This window comes from Bombina bombina, chromosome 11 (genome assembly GCF_027579735.1).
Source record: "Bombina bombina isolate aBomBom1 chromosome 11, aBomBom1.pri, whole genome shotgun sequence".
In the NCBI taxonomy this organism is placed as follows: domain Eukaryota; kingdom Metazoa; phylum Chordata; class Amphibia; order Anura; family Bombinatoridae; genus Bombina; species Bombina bombina.
The window spans coordinates 28007443-28032682 of record NC_069509.1 but is presented as its reverse complement, the minus strand read 5'-3'; the positions used below and the strand labels follow the sequence as shown (position 1 = coordinate 28032682).

General features: G+C 39.2%; 1 protein-coding gene across 1 annotated transcript in view; it reads left to right on the top strand.

The window, feature by feature from the left end:
- The window catches only part of LOC128642142 (serine protease 27-like), a 34317-nt gene that overhangs the window by 5096 nt on the left and 3981 nt on the right, over positions 1-25240 (top strand). Inside the window, exons 2-4 of the mRNA XM_053694819.1 lie at positions 528-557; positions 16728-16890; positions 18963-19228. Of these exons, the coding sequence (XP_053550794.1) occupies positions 528-557; positions 16728-16890; positions 18963-19228 (459 nt within the window). The remainder of the gene's footprint in view (positions 1-527; positions 558-16727; positions 16891-18962; positions 19229-25240) is intronic.

The following is a 25240-nucleotide window of genomic DNA, read 5'->3' as shown; positions in this document are numbered from 1 at the left end:
TAGGAAAACACACTTAGAGGCCTATTTATCAAATGTCTGTCCGACCTGATCCGACAGTGCGGATCAGGTCTGACAGACATCGCTGAATGCGGAGAGCAATACGCTCTTTGTATTCAGCATTGCACCAAGAGCTGCTGATGCAACGCCGCCCCTTGCAGACTCAGGGGGTGTCAATCAACCCGATCAGGTTGAATTGTGGCAATTCCTGTCTGCCTGCTCAGAGCAGGCAGACAGGGTTATGGAGCAGCGGTCTTTAGACCGCTGCTTCATAACTGCTGTTTCTGGTGAGTCTGAAGACTCGCCAGAAACACGGCCCCTCAAGCTCCGTTCGGAGCTTGATAGATAAGCCCCCAAGATTTTGTGTTAAATTAACAGAAATAAGAAGTCCTGAGATTTGCAAAATTGGGAGAAATGGGATAAAAGTTATTAAAAAAACAATTTTTGCAGTGAAGTTGGTGGAATATAAAGAGAGGAAGTAGAAATAAAAATATTTCACTGTTTAATCTGTATTATTTTATTTTTTTCAGTGGTCCCTGATATTGCCAAGGCTGAAATAGGTGAGTCAAAATGTACATTTGGGGCAGTTTGTATTATCCCTGCTGTGTGTGACCCATGTGTATGTTACAGTATAATAGGTATGTGGCCCCTCTGTGTGTCAGTATTACACTCTATGACCCCATTCCAATCTACAGGAATTCTTGTACCAGAGTTTTTAAATTCATAGTTGTTCCAATTTATTTGAAGTTGTGCAACAATCTACTTATCTCAAGCAGTGGTGTTTCCAGAAAATACATACATGGTTTATTTCCCAGAAGCCCACTGGTGTTTTGTTTGTGGAGCTGAGGCAGGAGGTTGGAACATGGTGGGGAGTGGGAGTTGTTGCCTCACGTTTAGTGGGTGGAGCCGGTCATGTCGTGGGAAGGAGCTGATGTAGTTGGGGGGAGCCTTGAAAGAGTGGTGGTGGGAAAATGAGAAATGATCACAGCTGGTGTGAACCCTAATGTAGTACAGTAATAGAGGAAGTTTGTGTAATGTGTATTAGTGTTACAAACATTGACCCAGATTACAAGTTGTGCGGTACAGCCGAAGCGTACACACCGGGGGAAATGGGGCTGTACCACTATTTCTATACCGCCAGTTTTACAAGTCACCCTAAAACTTAAGCTGCATACCGCACAAAAAAGTTTTGACTTTGCGTACTTGTGCATGTTTTCCCAGATAGAGATCAATGGGGAAAAAAACCTAACACCTGCGATTGCGAAAAGGCGATTGTATAAACGCATTCCCCATTGAAGTCTATGGAGAAAAGAAAGTTTTGTAAAAACCTAACAAACTAACATAAACCCCTAGTCTAATAACACTAAATAAAGCTAATAACCTCTAAACTGCTGACCCCCCACATCGCCAACACTAAATAAAGCTATTAACCTCTAAACCGCTGACCTCCCACATCCCTAACACTAAATAAAGCTATTAACTTCTAAACCACCTCCCCCCCATCGCCAACACTAAATAAAGCTATTAACCCCTAAACTGCCGTCCCCCCACATGGCCAACACTAAATAAAGCTATTAACCTCTAAACCGCCACCCTCCCACATCGCGACTCCCTAAATAAACCTATTAACCCCTAAACCGATGCACTCCCCACATAGCGACAAACTAAATTAAACTATTAACTCCTAAAACCTAACACCGCCTAACTTTAAATTGAAGTTACAATATAACTACCTTAAAATAAATAAAAACCTGTGAAATAAAAAAACTACGCTTAAACTACGAGAAAACATAACATTACTATTTAAAAAAAATATAATATACCAAAAATAAAAAATAAATAAATTACAAAATTAAAACATCCTAACAATACAAAAAAATAAATAAAATAACATTAAAAAAATTACCACTGGAAATCTATTCAATGAATCAACCAACCTGTAAAGAAGAGTTTCTGCACCTTGCTCCTGAACCTACTAGCCTTCAGCTTGTGATCATAATTACCTTTAATGAAAAATGTTTACTCTGCAAGTTGGTTTGTGAATTTTTTATGTGTGTTTGTGCATGTGTGTTTTAAATAGTGTATGTCTGTGTGTGTCTGCATGTGTATACATGTGTATGCACGTATGTGTTTAACTATATGCATGTATTTGTGTGTCTGCATGTGTATACATGTGTATGCACGTTTATGTGTTTAACTATATGTATGTATATGTGTGTCTGCATGTGTATACATGTGTATGCACGTATGTGTTTAACTATATGCATGTATTTGTGTGTCTGCATGTGTATACATGTGTATGCACGTATATGTGTTTAACTATATGTATATATATGTGTGTCTGTATGTGTATACATGTGTATGCATGTATGTGTTTAACCATATGTATGTATTTGTGTGTCTGCATGTGTATACATGTGTATGCACGTATATGTGTTTAACTATATGTATGTATATGTGTGTCTGTATGTGTATACATATGTATGCATGTATGTGTTTAACCATATGTATGTATTTGTGTGTCTGCATGTGTATACATGTGTATGCACGTATATGTGTTTAACTATATGTATGTATATGTGTGTCTGTATGTGTATACATGTGTATGCATGTATGTGTTTAACTATATGTATGTATTTGTGTGTCTGCATGTGTATACATGTGTATGCACGTATGTGTTTAACTATATGTATGTATATGTGTGTCTGCATGTGTATACATGTGTATGCACATATGTGTTTAACTATATGTATGTATTTGTGTGTCTGCATGTGTATACATGTGTATGCAGGTATGTGTTTAACTATATGTATGTATTTGTGTGTCTGCATGTGTATACATGTGTATGCATGTATGTGTTTAACTATATGTATGTATATGTGTGTCTGCATGTGTATACATGTGTATGCACGTATGTGTTTAACTATATGTATGTATATGTGTGTCTGTATGTGTATACATGTGTATGCACGTATGTGTTTAACTATATGTATGTATATGTGTGTCTGCATGTGTATACATGTGTATGCACGTATGTGTTTAACTATATGTATGTATATGTGTGTCTGTATGTGTATACATGTGTATGCATGTATGTGTTTAACTATATGTATGTATATGTGTGTCTGCATGTGTAAACATGTGTATGCACGTATGTGTTTAACTATATGTATGTATTTGTGTGTCTGCATGTGTATACATGTGTATGCACGTATGTGTTTAACTATATGTATGTATTTGTGTGTCTGCATGTGTATAAATGTGTATGCACGTATGTGTTTAACTATATGTATGTATATGTGTGTCTGCATGTGTATACATGTGTATGCACGAATATGTTTAACTATATGTATGTATATGTGTGTCTAGATGTGTATGCACGTATCTGTTTAACTATATATATGTATATGTGTGTCTGCATGTGTATACATGTGTATGCACGTATATGTGTTTAATTATATGTATGTATATGTGTGTCTAGATGTGTATACATGTGTATGCACGTATCTGTTTAACTATATGTATGTATATGTGTGTCTGCATGTGTATACATGTGTATGCACGTATGTGTTTAACTACATGTATGTATGTGTGTCTGCATGTGTATGCACGTATGTGTTTAACTATATGTATGTATATGTGTGTCTGCATGTGTATGCACGTATGTGTTTAACTATATGTATGTATATGTGTGTCTGCATGTGTATACATGTGTATGAAGATAAAAAGAGAGCTAAAGTGCAATATGAAAAAAAATCCTGCTACACTCTGATTTTCCCCTCAAAGAAAAACAAAAAAGATACTAAATACAAAAAAAAGAGTGAGCGCTAAAAGCACGGACCCAATATATAAATAATAAATGAAAAACCTGTGTAGGAAATAAAAGGATCAGAGCCTATATAGGGGAGTGTGAAATAATATAAAATTTTAAATTAAAATGAATAAATAAAATAATACAAATAACAGGGGACAAAAGAATCCAAGTAATATACAATTTAATAACACAATATTAAAACATAAAAGGGACGTCTCCCTTGTGCATAAAATAGCTCCATATAACAATATAAAGTGGCGTATCTAAGAAATAATAAATAGCAATAAAAGACAATGATGTCGAGGGCTACGGTATTTCCAATCCACGGTGGAAATGTAAAAAGTCACAAAGAGAGTACCTGTTATCGTAAGATGTCAATACATCTAGGATCCTAGGAATAATAGAAAAGTTTTACCTTGTGTAGATCAGTCTTACGGCTAGCACACATCTGATGGCGTTACCGACCTAGGCCTGGATGCGGCCTTTTATGTTAGACTAGCGTGACGCCTCTGATATCACTCGGAGAGAGCGTAAAAATCGCTAGAAGTAGCGGTATTAGATGTATACTGTAGCGATAAACAATGACAGGATGACAGGTGACAAATGAATAGCTGCTAAACTCAATAAATTTAATACTCACATTAATGTCAGCCAATTTGTGAGAAAACTCACATTAAAAAGATATTTTCTTAAAAACCCAATAGAGAGAAATTGGATAAAACCCACACAAACAGAGCCCAGTCCCAATACACTAATGTTCAAACATTCAGGATTAAAACCTCACTCCACCTTTTATCCCATCAGTGAAAAAGGGAGAAATTTAGAATTGTTCGAAAAACTAGTACAAAGGGATATCAAACAAGCCAATACTAAAAATAAATTGAAAAATAATTTAACATATAAGGAAAGAATGGTATTAAAGAACCTTCAAGAAGACCAAAACATAATCATTAAACCTGCGGACAAGGGGGGAGGGATTGTGGTAATGAATAGATCACAATACACAAAGGAAGCATACAGATTATTGGGAGATCTTGACACCTATGAAGTACTTGCTCTTGATCCAACATATTTTTTTCCCCCTAGAGTGTAGATCATGCAAATATAGTAGCAAAATAAAAGAAATAGAAGTGAATAATTTCAAATTAAAAATTAAAGATACTATAAGATGCCAGGACAAAGGGGTTATCTACATCATTGAATGCTCATGCAAAAAAATATTACATAGGGGAAACGACAAGAACCATCCGGGAAAGAATCAGGGAACATCTCTCATGCATTGACAGGGGCAAAATTGACACACAATTATATTCACATTTTAGAGAAACTCATAAAAATAATCTCAAACATTTCAGATTCTGGGGCCTAATAAAGGTTAAATAAAATTGGAGGGGAGGTAGCTTAGAAAAACAACTTTTAAAACTAGAGGCACAATTGATTACAATTAGCCTGTCCCTACCAGCACATACGGGTGCTACTGGAGTATGTGAGTACTCATTTGGCTATATTATCTACGATTTTCTGTTTCCCACTGATGATACCACACATGAGGCGCCCCTCTGTTTTTCTTCATTTTTCATAGTTACACCTGGACCAGCCGGCGAGGAGGAGGCAGCCAACACAGAAATTCGTCCATTTATCTAAAGGACATTAATACCCTTTTTCACTTCCTTAAAGGGTATCATTTGTTGCAAGATAATTGCTTGCCACATATTTTGTTGTCATTATACATATTTTGTTGTTTTTATTATTATTATTTTTTATAGATGTTTATTATCCCATTGTCCTTTTTTTAGCGCCCCCTCTGTTGTGATTAGGTCACTTTGCACATACAATATGGATACGCTATATCCAGTAGGACTAAATTCAGATCTGGACATTTCCCCTTTTATATAATCTATTAGTATCATTTCTTATTTAGATCAAATATAATTGTCTGTAATTTATTATTTCTTATCTTTTATCTTTCTTAATATGTATCTGGATATACATATATTAATAGGATTCACTATGTGTTTGTTGGTATAATATGAACGAACATAACATAAAACTAAATAATGTCATATCCACCTTAAGATGAGAACACAGCTAAACATTTATCCATACCACCTTAAATTGAAAAAAACCTGTCATCCAATCAGGAGAGCAAGAGGGGTTTAAAAAGCCAACAAGGTGACACAGGCAAACATGTCTTGATAAAGCCTAAGGGTGAAACGCGTTGACATAGGCAGTTTGTCACCTTTTTATACATGTGTATGCATGTATGTGTTTAACTATATGTATGTATATGTGTGTCTGCATGTGTACACATGTGTATGCATGTATGTGTTTAACTATATGTATGTATATGTGTGTCTGCATGTGTATACATGTGTATGTACATATGTGTTTAACTATATGTATGTATATGTGTGTCTGCATGTGTATGCACGTACGTGATTACCTATATGTATGTATATGTGTGTGTGTCTGCATGTGTATACATGTGTATGCACGTATGTGTTTACCTATATGTATGTATATGTGTGTGTGTCTGCATGTGTATGCACATATGTGTTTACGTATATGTATGTATTTGTGTGTCTGCATGTGTATACATGTACTGTATGTGTTTACCTATATTTATGTATTTGTGTGTCTGCATGTGTATACACGTATGTGTTTACCTATATGTATGCATATGTGTGTGTGTATACACGTATGTGTTTACCTATATGTATGTATATGTGTGTGTGTATACACGTATGTGTTTACCTATAGGTATGTATATGTGTGTGTGTGTATACACGTATGTGTTTACCTATATGTATGTATATGTGTGTATACACGTATGTGTTTACCTATATGTATGTATATGTGTGTGTGTGTATACACGTATGTGTTTACCTATATGTATGTATATGTGTGTGTGTCTACATGTGTATACATGTATTTGTTTACCTATATGTATGTATATGTGTGTGTGTATACACGTATGTGTTTACCTATAGGTATGTATATGTGTGTGTGTGTGTATGCACGTATGTGTTTACCTATAGGTATGTATATGTGTGTGTATACACGTATGGGTTTACCTATAGGTATCTATATATGTGTGGGTGTGTCTGCATGTGAATACAAGTGTATGCACGTATGTGGTTACCTATATGTATGTATATGTGGGTATTTATGTGCATGTGTTTGTGTGTTTGTGTGCAAATATGTGTGAGTATGTGTCTGTGAGATGTGTGTACAAATACTATGCATGTATGTGTATGTAGTGTGTGCGCCTGGCGTGTGTATTATATGTTTGTATTTGTGAGTTGTGTGTGTTTGTGTGTAATATGTTTGTATGTGTGTTATTGATTGCATATCTTAATATATACAGTAACAAAAAAATGGAAGACAATATATATCAACGCACTAGGTCAAGATAGTAACTAAGAGGTGCCTAATCGCGAAATGCAACTCAATACAGCCAAAGTAATTAACAAAATATATGATAAATAAATAAATATGCAACAGTAAGCTCATACACTTTCCACAAGGTATGTTTATTTGGAGTCTGTATACAAATGAAATGACAGAACTTGCGTGTTTGTATCCTGTTGTGCAAACGGTGACAAACACAAGTAGAGGAAACCACAATGTCCCAATTCGTTCCAGGTGAACACTCCAAAGAAACAATATTCCAGATCCTCTCCTCGTTTGCTGCTATGTGTAAACAACGGGTGCCTTGGTCCCAGGTGAAAGAGGAGAACTATAAATCATAAGAACACACAGCTCAGCCCGGTTCAAGGTAGTGGGAAATAATTTAATAAAAGCACAGCCCTGCAAATATTGCACTTACAAGATTAAAAACAAAAAGATGCATATCACAGAAACATCAGATATTTTCCCAGCTTCCAGCCTGGACACAGCTCTGTTGCCGTCAACAAGGGTGCAGTCTCTCACAAGTGCTGCTTCTCCCGGTTAAAGGGACACTGAACCTACATTTTTTCTTTCGTGATTCAGATAGAGCATGCAAATTATCAAATTTTCGTCATTCTCTTGGTATCTTTATTTGAAAAGCAAGAATGTAAGTTTAGATGCCGGCCCATTTTTGGTGAACAACCTGGGTTGTTCTTGCTGATTACTGGATAAATTCAACAACCAATAAACAAGTGCTATCCAGCGTTCTAAACCAAAAAAATTGCTTAGATGCCTTCTTTTTCAAATAAAGATAGCAAGAGAACGAAGAAAATTGATAATAGGAGTAAATTAGAAAGTTGCTTAAAATTGCATGCTCTATCTTAATCACGAAAGAAAAATTTTGGGTTCAGTGTCCCTTTAATCCTATGACGGTATTAGGTAGCGGCTGTCCGTTTTGAGGCTCAAATAGCTACACAGTCTGACTAGTCCGTAAATGCTCAAACATTGGTCACATGGCTTCCCTAAAGTACCCTACGCATTTTATCTGCTTATACCAAGCAGACTTCTTCAGGGGCTCTATATGGTATATCCCTAGTCAGTGAAGGCTTCATTTAAAAAAATGCAGCATACTTCATTACCAGGTCCAAAAACGATACGTTTTAGACACAAAGTTAACATGTAACGAAATGACAGTTATTAGAAAATGCTCACATAAACTTAAGAATTGTATTGTTTTTGGACCTGGTAATGAAGTATGCAATGTTTAAGCCCGCTCCCCCTACATCATTTCCGGTCTTAGTAGTTTTAAATAGGGATATACCATATAGGTATTAACCCCTGAAAAAGTCTGCTCGGTATAAGCAGATGAAACGCGTAGGGTACTTTAGTGAAGCTCTGTGATTAATGTCTGAGCATTCCTGGACTACTCAGACTCTGTAGCTATTTGAAGCCTCAAAATGGACAGCCGCTACCTAATACCGTCATTGGCTTAACCGGGAGAAGCAACACTAAATTGTGAGAGACTGCACCCTTTTTCCTGAAGGAGTGTTGGCGGTAAGGAGTTAAACAGAGCTGTGTCCAGGCTGGAAGCTGGGAAAATATCTGATGTTTCTGTGATATGCATCTTTTTATTTTTAATCTTGTAAGTGCAATATTTGCAGGGCTGTGCTTTTATTAAATTATTTCCCACTACCTTGAACCAGGCTGCGCTGTGTGTTCTTTTGTTTTATTTTTAATATATACAGTATATATATATTGCATTAATGTATACAGGCAGTCCCCGGGTTACGTACAAGATAGGGACTTTAGGTTTGTTCTTAAGTTGAATTTGTATGTAAGTTGGAACAGGCACTTTTTTTAGGTGAAACTCTAGCCAAAAATTTTTTTTTGTTTTGGATAGCATAGGATAAAGTTTGTTTTGCTATCTGTGCCCCTGTTCAGAAAATTTCACATCACTTTCTGTCCTTGTGACAATTGGATTTTCAGTATTTTGGATTATCCTGGAAAGAAGGATTGTCGATAAAGCTCTATTTTCTCTGTATGTAAGTACGAGTTGTACTTAAGTCGGATGTCTGTAACCCGAGGACTGCCTGTATATATAAATATAAATATGAGTTTATAATGGGTTGTACTTATAGAACCCTATATAAAAATGGAATATTTGTAAACTGAATGTTACCTTTAATAAAGGCAAAATGTATTTATTTTGTTCACAAAAACATGTTAAATGCTCAGCCTATGGGGCATATGTATCAAGCTCTGTATGGAGCTTGATGCCCCGTGTTTCTGCTCCATAACCTGTCCGCCTGCTCTGATGAGGCGGACAGGAATCGCCGGAAATCAACCCTATCGAGTACGATTGGGTTAATTGACACCCCCCTGCTGGCGGCCCATTGGCCGCGAGTCTGTAGGGGGCGGCATTGCTCCAGCAGCTCTTGTGAGCTGCTGGTGCAATGCTGAATACGGCAAGCGCACTGCTCGCCGTATTCAGCGATGTCTGTCGGACCTGATCCGCACTGTCGGATCAGGTCCGACAGACATTGATAACTAGGGGCCTGTATTTCTTTAGAAATAAAAGTGCATGAAGAGCCATAGTGCTAAATGACCTGGCCGTGCTGGAACAACTTGTGCCTTATTGCTTCACTGTGTCACTGTCACAAAGCTAAAGTGCAGCCAGATGGTGCGGAATCCAACAATAACATTCACACCTACAGCATCTGTCAGTGAAAGTCTCATGTGCTAACAACCTGCAGAGGTAAATACCTGGCACTGAGATGTCACCAGGTAAAACGCTGTGCGTAAGCTGCTTGCTGGCATTTATGTCACCAACGACACAAGTTATTTCCTACTTTACCAATAGTTTTCCCTACATCAGTCACTGTGTCTTAAAGGGACACTGCATAACTAGATCTTTCTTATAGTAGTGTCTATTACATGCAGTTATATGAGAATTAGTGTATACTGTCCCTTTAATGTTACAATAGCTGTATTGCTTCCAGCATTGTTTTTTTCAAGCTGTTTGAAGAACTGTTTATCATCATTCCCCTGTCAGCTCACAGAACAAAGCCCACACTGTCTGCTAACTAACAATATATAATATTTATTTGTATCCCCATGCAGCCTCTACTCATGCACATGGGAGGTGTATTATGGAGGAGCGAGGTTTGTGTAGAAGGAATTCATATGAGGGTCACTTTGGTGCTAGCAGGGCTTGTGGAGGTCAATGGGTGCTACTAGAGTGCAGGATGTAATGGGTTAACATTGTAGAGGAGTTAAGGACTAGAAGTTATGGTTTTGTAGTCTGGGAGTTAGGGGTTAATTGTGGTGAGAGGGTCTGTTGAATAATATTGAGGGTAAGGGTTACTTTGGTGCTCTAGTAAATGCTAATGTGATTATGGGAGTTGAGGGGGTTCGTTTTGGTGGAGGACTTGTATAGTCAGTGTTAATGTGATCGGGAAGGGCATGGTTGGGGGGCAGGGTGAGTGGGTACAGTTAGAGGCAGCAGTGTTAGGCTTTAGGTGTGGGGGGTCAGGGAGTTACAGGGTTAATTGCAATGGAGAGTCCCAGTGCTCTAGTGGTTAATAGCTCACAGGTCATAAAGTTTATGTGCAGGGGATATGGTAAGGAAATAATGAAAGGACCACTAAATATCAGTGAATGCAAAACATTGTGTTTAAATTTCAAATGAGAAGTAGATTCCTTTCTGACAATTTTTAAAATTAGTTCTATTCTCCCTCCCATTACATCATGTGACAGTTATTAGCAATCACAAAATCCGTATATGTATATTCTGGGAATTCTTGCGCATGCGCGGTAGGTGCTGGTGCCTCAGAAATTGTGTATATAAAAATATGTGCACATTTAGAGAATGTAAGTGAATTGGAAAGTTGTTTCAAATTGTGTGCTCTATCTGAATCATGTGTACAAAGTGTAATTATGACTTTAATGTCCCGTGAAATAATATGCTTTTAAAAGGATACTGTATTCTAACAATACACTGCCATTTGATGAAAGAGCTGACTCTAGACACACTGAATTTCTTGTTTTGCAGGAAAACGTAATGCAAAAACTGTTTAAATCTGAACTAAAATGTATACGGCTGTATCAGTTATCTACTTTCTATAAATACTCACTTCTAAATCATGCTCATTAACTGATAGAAACCTACTACTAATGCACATTGGCTGAAACTTCATACTAATACTCATTGGCTAGAAACTTCTTACTAATGCTCATTGGCTGAAACTTCCTACTAATGCTCATTGGCTGGTAGTCACCTCACGTTAATGCTCATTGGCTGAAACTTCCTACTAACACTCATTGGCTAATAGAAACTTCTTACTAATGCTCATTGGCTGATAGAAACTTCTTACTAATGCTCATTGGCTGATAGAAACGTCTTACTAATGCTTATTGGCTGATAGATTTAAAAATGTTAAACAGTGATATAGTATCAGATGTGTCTGTAGGTGAGAACTTAGCGTCTAGTGATCATAAGTCTGTTTGGTTTAGTATTCATGTGTACTGTCCACCCAGAATAGAACAAACATTCTAGATTTTAGGAAGGCTGATTTTTCATACATGGGAGAATACCTAAACAACTATTTGAAAGGGTAAACTACTGTTACGGGGGCTCAAGAACAGTGGGAATTTTTAAAGTGTGCCATTTTAGATGCAACCTTCAACTGTAGTAGGCATGTCTGTAAAATTAAAAGAAAGTGGAAACCAATATTGTTTTCCAAAGAAGTAGCACATGCTGTAAAGACAAAAAAAATTAGCTTATAAAAATTAAAGACGCACACAGTCAGATGATGATATGCAAATATGGAGATTCCAACAAAAATAAAACTAGGCAGTTAATTAGAAAGGCTATAGCTCATGCAGAAAAGAAGATAAAACATGGGGACAACACCTTCTTTAGATATAAGAGTGAAAGAAGAAAAACTAAGGTTGGAATAGTAAAATTGAAAATAGTTGATGGTTGAATAGTAGAAGGAGATTAGCAAATTGCAGACTGTCTCAATGATTACTTCTTTTTTCACAAAAGATTGTGAAGACAGAATTTCTACATTAAGAGATACTACAAAAAATGGAAATGAACTTAGAAGTATAGTGATGTCGCGAATAGTTCGCCGGCGAATAGTTCGCTGCGAACATAGCATGTTCGCGTTCGCCGCGGACGGCGAACATATGTGATGTTCGGTCCGCTCCCTATTCCTCATCATTGAGTAAACTTTGAGCCTGTACCTGACAGTCAGAAGACACTTTCCAGCCAATCAGCAGCAGACCCTCCCTCCCAGACCCTCCCACCTCCTGGACAGCATCCATTTTAGATTCATTCGGAAGCTGCATTCTTAGTGAGAGGAGGGACAGTGTAGCTGCTGCTGATTTAATAGGGAAATCGACAGCTAGGCTAGTGTATTCAGTGTCCACTACAGTCCTGAAGGACTCATCTGATCTCTGCTGTAAGGACAGCACCCCAAAAAGCCCTTTTTAGGGCTAGAACATCAGTCTGCTTTTTTTTTTTTCCCTGTGTAATCTAATAGCAGTTGCCTGCCTGCCAGCGTGTGTGTCAGGCTCACAGCGTATACTGTGCCCACTTGCCCAGTGCCACCACTCATATCTGGTGTAACAGTAGTGTACATTTAAAAAAAAACAACACTTTTCGACTGTGAAATAATAGCAGACAGCTGCCAGTACCCAAGATGGCCGCCAATAAGGCAGATGGGGAGGGTTAGAGAGCTGTTTTGGGGGGATCAGGGAGGTTGGGGGCTAAGGGGGGATGCTACACCACAGCATATGTAAATATGCTGAAAAAAATAAATAAAAAAATAAAAACCTTTTATTTTAGTACTGGCAGACTTTCTGCCAGTACTTAAGATGGCGGGGACAATTGTGGGGTGGGGGAGGGAAGGGAGCTGTTTGGGAGGGATCAGGGGGTCTGATGTGTCAGGTGGGAGGCTGATCTCTACACTAAAGCTAAAATTAACCCTGCAAGCTCCCTACAAACTACCTAATTAACCCCTTCACTGCTAGCCATAATACACGTGTGATGCGCAGCAGCATTTAGCGGCCTTCTAATTACCAGAAAGCAACACCAAGGTCATATATGTCTGCTATTTCTGAACAAAGGGGATCCCAGAGAAGCATTTACAACCATTTGTGCCATAATTGCACAAGCTGTTTGTAAATAATTTCAGTGAGAAACCTAAAATTGCGAAATGAAATGGTGGCATGAAATATACCAAAATGGGCCTAGATCAATACTTTGGGTTGTCTACTACACTACACTTAAGCTAAAATTAACTCAACAAGCTGCCTACATGCTCCCTAATTAACCCCTTCACTGCTGGGCATAAAACACGTGTGGTGCGCAGTGGCATTTAGCAGCCTTCTAATTACCAAAAAGCAACGCCAAAGCCATATATGTCTGCTATTTCTGAACAAAGGGGATCCCAGAGAAGCATTTACAACCATTTATGCCATAATTGCATAAGTTGTTTGTAAATAATTTCTGTGAGAAACCTAAAGTTTGTGAAAAAGTGAACAATTTTTTGTTATTTGATCGCATTTAGCGGTGAAATGGTGGCATGAAATATACCAAAATGGGCCTAGATCAATACTTTGGGTTGTCTACTACACTACACTTAAGCTAAAATTAACTCTACAAGCTGCCTACATGCTCCCTAATTAACCCCTTCACTGCTGGGCATAAAACACGTGTGGTGCGCAGTGGCATTTAGCAGCCTTCTAATTACCAAAAAGCAACGCCAAAGCCATATAAGTCTGCTATTTCTGAACAAAGGGGATCCCAGAGAAGCATTTACAACCATTTATGCCATAATTGCATGAGTTGTTTGTAAATAATTTCTGTGAGAAACCTAAAGTTTGTGAAAAAGTGAACAATTTTTTTTTTTAAATTTGATCGCATTTGGCGGTGAAATGGTGGCATGAAATATACCAAAATGGGCCTAGATCAATACTTTGGGTTGTCTACTACAGTGGTTCTCAACCAAAGTGACCTCAAGGCCCGGTAAATTTTAGCTAGACTAGTCCGGGGCCCAGTAGTATATATATATATATATATATATAGTGAGCAGCAGGGGCGGGCTGATCAGCCAGGCAAATAGGACCTGGGCAGAGGGACCAGCAAGTAGGGGGGGCCACAAATGGTATCTCCACGGATCTTGGTGCATTCCTTAAGCTGGAGTTTTCAGTTGCCCTATCAGTAACTAAGCAAATAAGTGTGGGTTTAGTGGGGGCCCTGGCAGGGGTCTGTCGCTGTGAGGGCCATGGAGTGTGGGGTCTGGCCCTGGAGGTTGGGTGCCCTTTCTCTGGCCCTTAATGTTGGGGGTCCTGGCTCTGTAGGATGAGGGGCATGTTGGGGGCAGGGCAGGAAGGCTACCATGTACATTTGCATACAATTTAATACATTTTGGTCAGTGTGAGACAGTGTTCCTGGGGCCTTGATTGGTCTCAGTCTGCACCTGGTTTGCAGTGGGGTAAGAGTGTGCAGTGGGGGCATGACAGGTCAGGGCCCACCAGCAGGGCTATCACGGCCCGGTACTGGGCCACGGCCCGGCTGTTGAGAAACCAGGGTCTACTACACTACACTTAAGCTAAAATTAACTCTACAAGCTCCCTACATGCTCCCTAATTAACCCCTTCACTGCTGGGCATAAAACACGTGTGGTGCGCAGTGGCATTTAGCAGCCTTCTAATTACCAAAAAGCAATGCCAAAGCCATATAAGTCTGCTATAATGGCATGTCTGGCACACAGTGTTGGGGCAAGGGTCCATCTGACCACTGATACCTCGTCTGCAAAGCATGGTCAGGGCAGGTATATCACCTACACTGCACACTGTGAAGCTGGCGTAACCCTTACACTACCTGATCGATACAACATCATACCTGATGTTTTAAAGCACGTTATTCCAAACAATTTAGGAATGTTACGTGATTTATGCCCTTTATGGATTAAAACCAGACTCTGCATCAACTATGTAATTTTACATGGGTGTTTTGCCATGGATCCCCCTCCGGCATGCCACAGTCCAGGTGTTAGTCCCCTTGAAACAACTTTTCCATCACTATTGTGGCCAGAAAGAGTCCCTGTGGGTTTTATGGTGGTTCACCCGGTTCGCGAACTCTTGCGGAAGTTCGCGTTCGCAAATCGAAATTTTTATGTTCGCGACATCACTATAGAAGTACTCTTTTTACAGAGGATGAGGTTTTGTTGGGTCCTGAAAATATTTATCCAAGGGTTTTAAAGGAACTTTGATTTGTGCTAGATGCCCAATTAATTGAATGGGACATTATAAACTAGATTTTTCTTTGCATAAATGTTTTGTAGATGATCCATTTATATAACCCATACAGTTTTTTTTTTTAAATGTATAGTTTTGCTTATTTTTAAATAACATTGCACTGATTTTCCGACTCCTAACCAAGCACCAAAGTTTTGAAGTTTACTGATGTATACCTACTTCAGTTTGCACCTGTTTGAGTAAAGAGTCTTTTCATATGCAGAGGAAGGGGGGGTGTCTGCTGTTTTTGCTGTACAACCACTTTCAGTGAGTGTTCCAGCTAACCTTTTGAACAGTGCTAAACTGGGAGCTTCTAAGTAGGTTTTTAAACGGTTTTATACTGGATTTTCATATCAGTATCTGTGCATATTCTTCTTTGTAGTATTGTCTATTACGTGCAGTTAAATTGAAATTGGTGTATACTGTCACTTTAACAAAATTATAAGACCAGGGTGTAGCAGTTGGTGTAGCATACTGCTGTAGATGAGAGAATGGCGATGATATTATTGTAACTTTCAAGTATATTAAGGGGCTTAGTAAAGCTGAGTATTTTTCATAAAAAGAAAAATTTAAGAACAAGGGGTCATGATTTCAAGCTGAAGGGTAGTAGATTCAGGAGTAATTTGAGGAAGCTTCTTTACAGAAAAGGTGATTGATTCATGGAATGAACTTCCACAAGAGGTAGTAAAGACAAACACTGTGGGGGACTTCAAGAATAACTGGGATAAGCATAAGGCTAAATTTATACTTTTAAGAAATATTGGGCAGACTTGTTGGGCCTATGGTTCTTATCTGCCGTCAAAATCTATGTTTCTATGATAGAAACTTCCTACTAATGCTCTTTGGCTGATAGAGATTTCCTGTTAATGCTCATTGGCTGATAGACATTTCCTGTTAATGCTCATTGGCTTATAGGCATTTCCTACTAATACCCATTGGCTGATGGTGGTGCTCACTGCTAATTTTCTTTAAGAATTAGTAGATACTTTCTACATGTCAATGAGTATTAGCAGGAAGTGCACAACTGATATGTTAGTTTAAATTGAAACTTTAAATACTGCTCTTTTATATGGATGAGCGAAGAGTTAAAGCATAATGCCCTGGTAGGTCAGGAGAGGGTAATCTCCTGCACTCTGATTGTTTTGTACGTCAGTCAAATGGTTGATACTATGTATCACTGATAAATGTAAATTAGTAAGTGCTATTGTTTTATTTCTAGAGTGCGGTAAACCACAAATGCGTAATCGTATAGTAGGTGGTGAGGATGCTACACAGGGAGCGTGGCCCTGGCAGGTCAGCTTAAGGGAAAATGGAGAACATTTCTGCGGTGGATCCCTCGTCAGTAAAAAGTGGGTGGTGTCTGCTACTCACTGCTTTGGCAAGTAAGTATGTGCAGGCACCTATTGCAAAAGCAGCTCTGCATACTTTAGCTCAGGTGTGGCCAACTTCAAGGGCTTCTAGTGGGTGCAAAACAAGGTGAGCAAAACTCAAAAGAGCCCCAAAGAGGTAATAACTATAAATGTATATGTGGCCCTTAAGACTTCTAAAATATTGATCTGCAACCAGTCCCGTTTGTTAGGAAGTTATCATCACAGCTTGAGGTGATAAAGCAGAGATCCCTTCAGCAGGTTTGAAGTGTGGTGGTACCTGAAGAATATTGTCCAGAGGTACAACCATGGCTACAAAAATAACCTAGCTGCATTGTCACCATCATTGCCAGGAACTTATAGCAGCGAGTTTACCAGTACAGGAGTTTCACAGGTAACACCAAATTAACCCTTGAATACCAAGGCTCTGAAGCCCTCTTTGGCATCCAGTGGGTTAACCCTAAACCTTCAATAAATCCCAGAATCAAATCCAACTCTGCTGACTCAAACTCCATTTATCTTAACTCTTAACCAAACTTCTAACCCAAACAGTAATCTAAAATATAGGGGTTAAAGGGACAGTAAACCCCAACATTTTATTTCATGATTTAGATAGAACATACAACTTTCCAGCTTACTTCCCTTTTCAAATTTGTTTCGTTCTATTGTAATCCTTTGCTGAAGGAACAGCATTCACTACTGATAGCAAGATGAACACATCTATTTAGCCAATCACAAGAGACAAATGTGTGCATTCACCAATTAACAGCAGCTCCCACTAGTGCAGGATATGTGCGTATTGTTTTTCTACAAGGGATACCAAGAAAACAAAGCACATTTGAAAATAGAAGTGACTTTAGAAGTGTCTTAAAATGACACGCTCTATCTGAATCATGCAAGTTTATTTTGACTTTCCTATCCCTTTAACCACAATCTTGCTCTTGTTTTTGGCAGAAAACTATTTCTGTACATCAGCCAGTAGTTTCAGTGTATTATTCTAGTTATCGCAATTCTAAAATGCTTCTGCCAATAATAACCCTAAAGATCAAGATCATTTCCTCCTGAAAACACAAAATCATTATTTGCTTTGCTAGATTCAAAAATCAAAAAAATAAACCACCAGGAATAATGACAAACAAAATGGCGAGTTTCAGGGTTTTAATTCACAGGTTGAAGGGCTAGTATAAGTGATTGTGGCCAATAGTGTTTAGTAGTACTAGCATGTGACATGTGCAGTTAACCATCTCCTGCTGCAAAATCACAGAAATACGTGTGAATGTCTCTTGAAGAGTTTTGAACAGGGGCATTTTGGGTACAGTCGGTACATTTTTTTATTTGGTTAAAGATTTCCCTAATTTTCAATTGGTGTAAATACACTAATTATGTTTTAATATCAGTTGATTGAGCAGGTATCAACCACGTGTATTTGTTCTATGAAGTTGGTTGTTAAAGGGACACTAAACTTAATTTTTCTTTCTTTAATGATTCAGATAAAACATGCAATTTTAAGCAACTTTCTAATTTACTCCTATTATCAATTTTTCTTTGTTCTCTTGCAATCTTTATTTAAAAAGCAGGAATGTAAAACTGGAGAGCAGGCCCATTTTTGGTTGACAAACTGGGTTATGCTTGCTTATTGGTTTGCAAACTGTATCTACCAATAAGCAAGCACTATCCATGGTGCTGAACCTAAAATGGGCTGTCTCCTAAGTTTTAAATTCCTACTTTTTAAATAAAAATATCAAGAGAACAAATAAAAATTGATAGTAGTAATAAATTAGAAAGTTGCTTAAAATTGAATGCTCTATCTGAATCATTAAAGAAAAAAAAAAATAGATTTAGTATCCCTTTAATGTCTATTAATATTGTAGGGTAATGTCAGTATGTTCTGTCCACGCACAAAACTAATGCTACAACTTTTTGGTGTACCGAATTTTTTAAAATAATGTAGGATGCAGTAACAAGATAAAAGTGACCTAAATGTTCCTTTAATAATCTCAATACAAAGCTGACCAGTCACACAAGGTATGTTATTGTTACTATAATCTAAATCATCTGGTCATGATGTCTCCTTCTGTCTCTTTTAGTGACACCTCATCTGTCTATGTGTATCTGGGGTCCCACCAACTGTCCAAAGCCAATATGCAGGAGGTCTCCATTAGGGTGAAAAGGGCCATTCATAATCCCAAATTTGCAGGTGATGGAACCAGTGGGGATATTAGTCTTCTGGAACTGGAAACAGAAGTTAATTTCACAAGTTACATCCTCCCTGTGTGTCTCCCATCTGCTGAGGTCCAATTTCCTACAGGAATGAAATGCTGGGTGACCGGCTGGGGGAACACTAGTCCTGGGGGTGAGTATTCCTGATAGATAGATAGATAGATAGATAGATAGATAGATAATAGATAGATAAATAGATAGATTGATAGATAGATAAAAAGATGATAGATAGATAGATAGATTATATATAGATAGATAGATAGATAGATAGATAGATAGATAGATGATAGATAGATGATAGACATACAGATAGATAGATAGACCTAAAAATCTAGATAAAAATATAGGTAGATACTCTTAATAGACTCAAACATTTGCTGTTCTGTGTTTAACCCCTGCAATGTGCATGACGATGCGTTCTTGTCATGAACATCGCTTCCTGTAGGAGCACAATGAGCACTTGTCGTCATGCAGGGGGATTCCCGATTAAACTCTGTTTTTGTTGATCCCCCTCTGTAACGCTTTAAGGGAATTTGTATGGATCTCAGCTGCAGATCTGTACAATGTGTAAGTTTCTTTTCGCAATACTTGTAACACAGTGACCTGTATATCTCACAATAAGAAATACACAATTATCAGGATGTGAATTAATACAGAATGATGGATACACCAACCAGTAGCAGTTTAGTATTGCTGATGGTGATGCAATATAAGTAACAAAGGAGTGGAATGAGGATGGAAACTGTTACAAATAACATATGTCAGTGAAGTCTCCAGAAATTGTTTTGACAACAGAATCTATAATTCCTGCAAATCTGGTTCTGAAGGGTTTAGTCACGGAGCAAGGTTAACTATACACAATATCAGAGGTTCTGTATTATGACCTATGTCTTAGCTTAGCAGTGAAACGCTGGGAGACAATCATGTGTAATATGGTCTTTCTGTCGAATGGACCGACAGTGTGCAAAGCTGGATCAGCTGGGAGTACCTTGCGTAACACTGAGTTACTAACGAAGAGCTGGGTCCGTGGTTCTCCGGTGACGCGTACTACTCACACAGAAGGCTCTGATGCATGGGGGAGGAGCTAGGAGGAACGGAAACCCAAATGTGAGTTGAAAGGAGCTGTATCAAACTGTAAGATCGGTATCTGCTTCTGGCAGTTACAGCTTGGCATAAGGATTAGTCACAGAACTAGTTTAAACTTCCACAGGAAGTCCCGTTAACAGCACAGAAATGGATTCCACAAACAGTTCCGTAGTCAGCAGTAGGAAAGGTATTAGTTTTGACAGGAAACTAAGTAGAGATAGCAGATGAAGAGTAAGGATTAATATTTCCTCAGACTGTAGAGAAATTGGAGACTTGATCTCAAAGAATTAGTTAGCTGAGAATTCGCTGCGTGCAGACTCAGAGCAAAGCTAGAGTGAGACTATCTAAAATTTCTAAGCACCTGTTTGCAAGTGTAAGGAAGCTCTTAAAGGAGAAGGGGTATGGGCTAGGGAAGAATCATGGCACCCTCACTGCAGGCCGGGAGTTGTTGGTGGACTAGAAGGCGGCACTCACATGTTTTATGGGACATATGCACATGGTGATGTCACAAATGGGGCAGTACCAGGAAGCTCAGTGTAGCTGCTAGGGAGCTGAATGGGGGAGGTTCTTCAATCCCCTCAAACTCAGTTCCCATAGCAGCTACAAATCTCCAAGAAAGAGAATCACATGTTTTAAAAAGCAAAGTAGAAAAAACATTTGGGGATTTGCTTGGGAATGTGCAATAAAAATCTGGTATTTGTAGAGACCCCCAATAAAGTTTATTTTCAAGTAAACAAGTTCCTCTCTCAAAAAAATATATGCATCTTGTCTGTATAGTCAGGTGATCATTGTGGTAACAGTATAGTCAGGTGATCACTGTGGTAACAGTATAGTCAGGTGATCACTGTGGTAACAGTATAGTCAGGTGATCACTGTGGTAAAAGTATAGTCAGGTGATCACTGTGGTAACAGTATAGTCAAGTGATCATTGTGGTAACAGTATAGTCAGGTGATCACTGTGGTAACAGTATAGTCAGGTGATCACTGTGGTAACAGTATAGTCAGGTGATCACTGTGGTAACAGTATAGTCAGGTGATCACTGTGGTAAAAGTATAGTCAGGTGATCACTGTGGTAACAGTATAGTCAGGTGATCACTGTGGTAACAGTATAGTCAGGTGATCATTGTGGCAACAGTATAATCAGGTGATCACTGTGGTAACAGTATAGTCAGGTGATCACTGTGGTAACAGTATAGTCAGGTGATCACTGTGGTAACAGTATAATCAGGTGATCACTGTGGTGACAGTATAGTCAGGTGATCACTGTGATAACAGTATAATCAGGTGATCACTAGTGATGTTGCGAATTGTTCGTCGGTGAATAGTTCCCGGCGAACATAGCATGTTCGCGTTCGCTGCGGCGGGCGAACATATGCGATGTTCGATCCGCCCCCTATTCGTCATCATTGAGTAATACTTTGACCCTGTACCTCACAGTCAGCAGGCACATTCCAGCCAATCAGCAGCAGACCCTCCCTCCCAGACCCTCCCACCTCCTGGACAGCATCCATTTTAGATTCATTCGGAAGCTGCATTGTTAGTGAGAGGAGGGACAGTGTAGCTGCTGCTGATTTAGTAGGGAAATCTATAGCTAGGCTAGTGTATTCAGTGTCCACTACAGTCCTGAAGGACTCATCTGATCTCTGCTGTAAGGACAGCACCCCAAAAAGCCCTTTTTAGGCTGTTTTTTTTTTTTTTTTCCCTGTATAATCTAATTGCAGTTGCCTGCCTGCCAGCATGTGTGTCAGGCTCACAGCGTATGCTGTGCCCACTTGCCCAGTGCCACCACTCATATCTGGTGTAACAGTAGTGTAGATTTAAAAAAAAAAAACACTTTTTTGACTGTGTTAAATAATAGCAGTCAGTTTCCTTCACACGTGTGCGTTTCAGTGCCTGCCTGCCAGGGCACAGTGTCACCCCAGTGCAACTCATATCTGGTGTAACAGTAGTGTAGATTTAAAAAAAAAAACACTTTTTTGACTGTGTTAAATAATAGCAGTCAGTTTCCTTCACACGTGTGCGTTTAAGTGCATGCCTGCCAGGGCACAGTGTCACCCCAGTGCAACTCATATCTGGTGTAACAGTAGTGTAGATTTAAAAAAAAAAACACTTTTTTGACTGTGTTAAATAATAGCAGTCAGTTTCCTTCACACGTGTGCGTTTCAGTGCCTGCCTGCCAGGGCACAGTGTCACCCCAGTGCAACTCATATCTGGTGTAACAGTAGTGTACATAACTGATGTTTTAAAGCATGTTATTCCAAACAATTTAGGAATGTTAGGTGATTTATGCCCTTTATGGATTAAAACCAGACTCTGCATCAACTATGTAATTTTCCATGGGAGTTTTGCCATGGATCCCCCTCCGGCATGCAACAGTCCAGGTGTTAGTACCCTTGAAACAACTTTTCCATCACTATTGTGGCCAGAAAGAGTCCCTGTGGGTTTTAAAATTCGCCTGCCTATTGAAGTCTATAGCGGTTCGCGTTGTGGAAGTTCGCGTCCGCCGTTCGCGAACGCAAAATTTTAGGTTTGCGACATCACTAGTGATCACTGTAGGTAAAAGTATTGTCAGGTGATCATTGTAGTAACAGTATAGTCGGGTTATCACTGTAGGTAAAAGTATAGTCAGGTGATCACTGTAGGTAAAAGTATAGTCAGGTGATCATTGTGGTAACAGTATAGTCAGGTGATCACTGTAGGTAAAAGTATAGTCAGGTGATTATTGTGGTAACAGTATAGTCAGGTGATCACTGTGGTAACAGTATAGTCAGGTGATCACTGTAGGTAACAGTATAGTCAGGTGATCATTGTGGTAACAGTATAGTCAGGTGATCACTGTAGGTAACAGTATAGTCAGGTGATCACTGTGGTAACAGTATAGTCAGGTGATCACTGTAGGTAAAAGTATAGTCAGGTGATCACTGTGGTAACAGTATAGTCAGGTGATCACTGTGGTAACAGTATAGTCAGGTGATCACTGTGGTAACAGAATAGTCAGGTAATCACTGTGGTAACAGTATAGTCAGATGATCACTGTGGTAAAGGTATAGTCAGGTGATCATTGTGGTAACAGTATAGTCAGGTGATCACTGTGGTAACAGTATAGTCAGGTGATCACTGTAGGTAAAAGTATAGTCAGGTGATCACTGTGGTAACAGTATAGTCAGGTGATCACTGTGGTAACAGAATAGTCAGGTAATCACTGTGGTAACAGTATAGTCAGATGATCACTATGGTAAAGGTATAGTCAGGTGATCACTGTGGTAACAGTATAGTCAGATGATCACTATGGTAAAGGTATAGTCAGGTGATCACTGTGGTAACAGTATAGTCACATGATCACTGTGGTAACAGTATAGTCAAATGATCATGGTGGTAACAGTATTTATAGTCAGGTGATCACTGTGGTAACAGTATAGTCAGGTGATCACTGTGGTAACAGTATAGTCAGGTGATCACTGTGGTAACAGTATAGTCAGGTGATCACTGTGGTAACAGTATAGTCAGGTGATCACTGTGGTAACAGTATAGTCAGGTGATCACTGTGGTAACAGTATAGTCAAATGATCATGGTGGTAACAGTATTTATAGTCAGGTGATCACTGTGGTAACAGTAAACACCTAAGGGATCAAATGCCCTAGTTTTCATTCTGCTGCCTTTAATAAGACTTTAAACTAAACACTCAAATAAAACACCAGACACAAGCGTTGGGTAAAGACCGCTAGGTCAACTTTATTAAACATCATTTGTTCCAAATTAAAGAACAAAAGGATAAAACAGAACCAAATCAGTAGGCGGCAATCAACCCTAACCATAAGTACCCTTGTCAAGCTGATCTGGCCCCAGGTCGGGAAGGGAAGCGTGGGCGGAGCCTAGCTACTACGCCCATAAATTGACAGGGATGTTTGCATATTCACGGCCGATCGAGGTGGAGAAGCTTCACCAGGCCTGCACCTGATGACGCCGCTTCCCCACACTGGCCGTCATTCACTTAACCTGTCACCACCAAGGGCCAGACCAACCGCTCAACTTGGGTGTAATATTCTCAAAATACTCCGACCATAAGGGCCCCCGAAGAATCGAGACGGACAACAGGATCTTCGTGGGGGGAGCGTGAGACAAATTAAAAGCATGGGCTTATGTACACTGAGTAGACTAACCTTGTGTCAGCCACGCTACTAAGTCACCCTAGTGATGACTAACTGATTGTACAAATTTCAGGCTGGGAGGGTGGGGAACTTTTCCAGTGGCAGCAGAACAGGAAAAAGAGGCCGAAGCCTACGTGATCTGCCTTCTTATAGCCCAGGTAAGGCACCCCCTTTTCAGCAACAATGTTGCCACTGCATCTCACTCCCACAGGGCCTTAACCCTTAATTCCATTCCGGTCACAATTTTTCCCTGCATTTTCATTACAACAAAATACTTATAACCCTAACAGAAAAGAACATGCATACGTAAATATAGATGATTGTAAAATACTATACGTAGAAAGCAGCGTAATATGATTTATATTGTCTGCAGGATGTAATGTGTAACGTGCGCCTCCTGCTCACTGCTAACGTAGAGCAAATTTTCCCTTTCCAGCAAGCTCCATTAATTTCAATAGAAGACATCTCGCGAATTGCAGGGACTGCCCCTTTTTTACGATAATTGCACCAGGTCAGCCCCTGCGAGGGTCAGAGAGAAAAAGTCTGTGTGATTTGGCGAAGTTTAGATCAGTGCGTCCAATATCTGAACTACAGCACAGGTGATATAACCAGCTGCCCAGTAATGCTGGTTATCTGACCTAAGATCATCCTGTAAACCTGTCCTGTTAGTGAGCACTGAAGATGGGATGTGACAAGTCCTGTTCTGATACACACAAATTTACAACGTGTTTGCTGTGTATTTCTGTGCTTTGTTATAGCGCACATACTGCTCGTCCTTTCCCATAATCCCCTGCAGTACAGTGGTAACATAAAGGACACAGAATGTCATCTCTTGCTCCGTACTCACGCAATGGTCCATGCAGACTTATTATACAGATGCCCCCTATGTATCTGTCAGGCAGCGCAATG